Source organism: Neovison vison, chromosome 2 (genome assembly GCF_020171115.1).
Source record: "Neovison vison isolate M4711 chromosome 2, ASM_NN_V1, whole genome shotgun sequence".
Classification (NCBI taxonomy): Eukaryota; Metazoa; Chordata; class Mammalia; order Carnivora; family Mustelidae; genus Neogale; species Neogale vison.
Genome location: NC_058092.1, coordinates 110,011,893 through 110,014,934, shown reverse-complemented (window position 1 = coordinate 110,014,934; position 3,042 = coordinate 110,011,893). Strand labels below are relative to the sequence as shown.

The following is a 3,042-nucleotide window of genomic DNA, read 5'->3' as shown; positions in this document are numbered from 1 at the left end:
TGGAAACAAATGATAATGAAAACACAATGGCTCAAAATCTGTGGAACACAGCAAAGGCAGTCCTGAGAGGAAAATATATAGTGATACAAGCCTTTCACAAGAAACAAGAAAGGTCTCAAATACACAACCTAACCCTACACCTAAAGGAGCTGGAGAAAGAACAAGAAAGAAACCCTAAACCCAGCAGGAGAAGAGAAGTCATAAAGATCAGAGCAGAAATCAATGAAATAGAAACCAAGAGAACGATAGAACAAATCAACAAAAGTAGGAGCTGGTTCTTTGAAAGAATCAATAAGATTGGTAAACCCCTGGCCAGACTTATCAAAAAGAAAAAAGACCCAAATAAATAAAATCATGAATGAAAGAGATCATTTTTTAAAGATAATAATTCTGTTTTACTTGGTAAAAAAGCAAATGTGCAGATGAATTAACAGTATTGAATTATAGCAGCAAAACTGGTTTTAGGTATTGAGCTCAAAGCAAAGTGAAGCAAGGGGGAAGCACCATCCTGGTGACCTGGCAGGTGAGTGCCCTGCAGATGCCAGCTCATCTTTCCACATCACTGGGTCCACATTGCTAGCACCCAGGCACAGGCTGGCTATGTCTGGATGTTCTAGAAATGAAATCAAGAGTGCTCCTCAACAACTAGTCAGGCCAGCCAAATCAAAGAAATTCAATGTTAATTATATATAATGACTGATCCTGGAAATCAGTTCCAACATTAGTGGTTAGTCAAGGTGGAAGATATATGAAAAATGCAAGGTTCACCTCACAAAATATAAAGTATAACATACCAACGAAATACAAATGTTATAAGCACTTCATACAAAATAACACATCAAAAGTTTAAAAAAAATAAATTCTCAGGCACAGGTACTGTAAAATGTGGATGGGCACCCTTCCAATGATCTCTCGGAAACACGCAGCTGTAGAATTCATGCAGAATGTTTTCTGTGTCTTGCAAAGCATTTTCTCACACATGATGCCCATGGGCCCTGCCGTCGCCGTCCCCACCCTGCATCTGCAGCTGCATTTGCACCTGCATCCTGGCGATCATCTCCTGCATGCGGCGGAGCTCTGCTTCCTTCTCCAGCAGGATCTGGTCTTTATTCATGTCCTCGTTTTCCACTTTCCTGCCATCTCTCTTGAGCTTCTCAGAGCGGAAGTTTTCATTATGAAGGTCCTGATTCACCTCCTGGAGATCCTGCATGTGGGTGATGAGCATCGTCCGCAGCTTCAGAAAGTCATTGTGCTCCGGGTTCTCCACCTCCACAACACCCCACGGGTAGAGGCGGCCTCTGACCTTCTTGCCCTTGGCTTCAATCAACTGATTGGATCCAACCACAGAGAATGGGATACTGGTCTTGAGAAGTCTAGTCTGCTCTTTAAAGTTCTCATCTTCATCTGATTCTGCATCAGGTAAGTGATAGATTTTGAGAGATCACAACCAACACCAAAGAAATACAAACAATTATAAGAACATACCATGAGCAACTCTATGCCAGCAAATTAGACCATCTGGAAGAAATGGATGCATCCCTAGAGACATAAAAACTACCACAACTGAACCAGGAAGAAAGAGAACACCTGAACAGACCCATAACCAGTAAGGAGATTGAAACAGTCATCAAAAATCTCCCAACAAACAAGAGCCCAGGGCCAGATGGCTTCCAAGGGGAATTCTACCAAACATTTGAGAATAATTAATTCCTATTCTGAAATTGTTCCAAAAAATAGAAATGGAAGGGAAACTTCCAAACTCATTTGATGAGGCCAGCATCACCTTGATTCCAAAACCAGGCAAGGATCCCATTAAAAAAGAGAATTACAGAACAAAATCCTTGAAGAACACAGATGCAAAAATTCTCACCAAAATACTGGCCAATAGGATCCAACAGTACATTGTTGGGGACCGCCTGTGGCCAAGGAAGTTCCGACCATTGCAAGATGGTGCCTGGCCAGGTGCCAAAACAGACCTCCACGTAAACAAGTGGAGCCCATGTGGGGGAGGAAAAGCAGACCCTGGATAGACTAACTAGGGGAAGCCTAGCAGCAGGTCTGTGATTGGATGTCTTAAGAATATCTGTCTTCTTATAGGGTGCCCTACTGCATATAAGCAAGTGTGGTATGAGAATAAAAAAAAAAAAAAAAAAAGCAACATTAGCAAGAGACCAAGCTACGTGTCGTTCTTGCGGGTCGAGAGCGACAAATGGTGCCGAAACCCGGGAGATATTAAGAAAAATAGAAAAACCTTGCAAGGGAGAAGTCTGCAGGTAAGCGGGGTAAAACCACAACAAAGGTGGTGGGAAACTTGTACAAGTCCGCAATAAGAAGCAGGGGCGGCCACAGAGCCGGGATTTCACAAGTCCGCAATAAGAAGTGGGGCGGCCTTAGAGCCGGAATTTAGGGGCGAGTATATGCTGAACAACCATTTGGTTGGGATTCTAATTATGGGATCTGAACTGTCAAAGTCGAGGTTGGAGGGTGCCCTAAAGGACCTTCTAAAGGCCAATGGAACGCCATTAAAAATGAGAACTGCTAGGATATTCTTGAATACAGTTGAGACCGTGGCGCCTTGGTTTCTGGATGAGGGCTTGCTAAATATTCCCCAATGGGACCATTTAGGCGAGGATTTTAAGAAGAGGGATAAGAACAAACCATTGCCGCCGGGAATGTTATTTATATGGACTCTAGTCAGAGGGTGCCTGGGAGGACGTAAGCCGAGATGTGACTCAGCTATTCAGGAGGGCACTGAGGCACTCGAGGAAGTGAAAGAAGAACGCTCATTTCATGCTTCGGAAAGGAGCAGTTCTAGCGAAGGGGAAGAAGAAATGTCGGGGGAGGAGCTAGAGTGGAAGTTCAAATTAAAACTAGGCCCTCCCTGTTCAGCAGTGACCCCTAATGCTCCGCCTCCCTACAATCCCCTGGCGGAGGAGATGACATGTAAATGTCATCCCTCTGACAATGAGGATTGGAAGACCGCATGGAGGGGGGCCAATAGCAGCTCAATGTTCCCAGTTCTAGAGGACCAAAATCATCAAT

At 44.0% G+C, this 3,042-nt stretch overlaps 1 protein-coding gene across 1 annotated transcript; it reads right to left on the bottom strand.

Annotated features, from left to right (window-relative positions):
* Window positions 1–663: 663 nt before the first annotated feature.
* Window positions 664–1,438, bottom strand: LOC122899205 (septin-2-like; the record flags this gene model as incomplete). The annotated part of the gene is made up of 1 exon (XM_044236800.1): window positions 664–1,438. A coding segment is annotated over one exon (465 nt), but the record flags the coding sequence as incomplete, so codon positions are not given.
* Window positions 1,439–3,042: the final 1,604 nt, after the last annotated feature.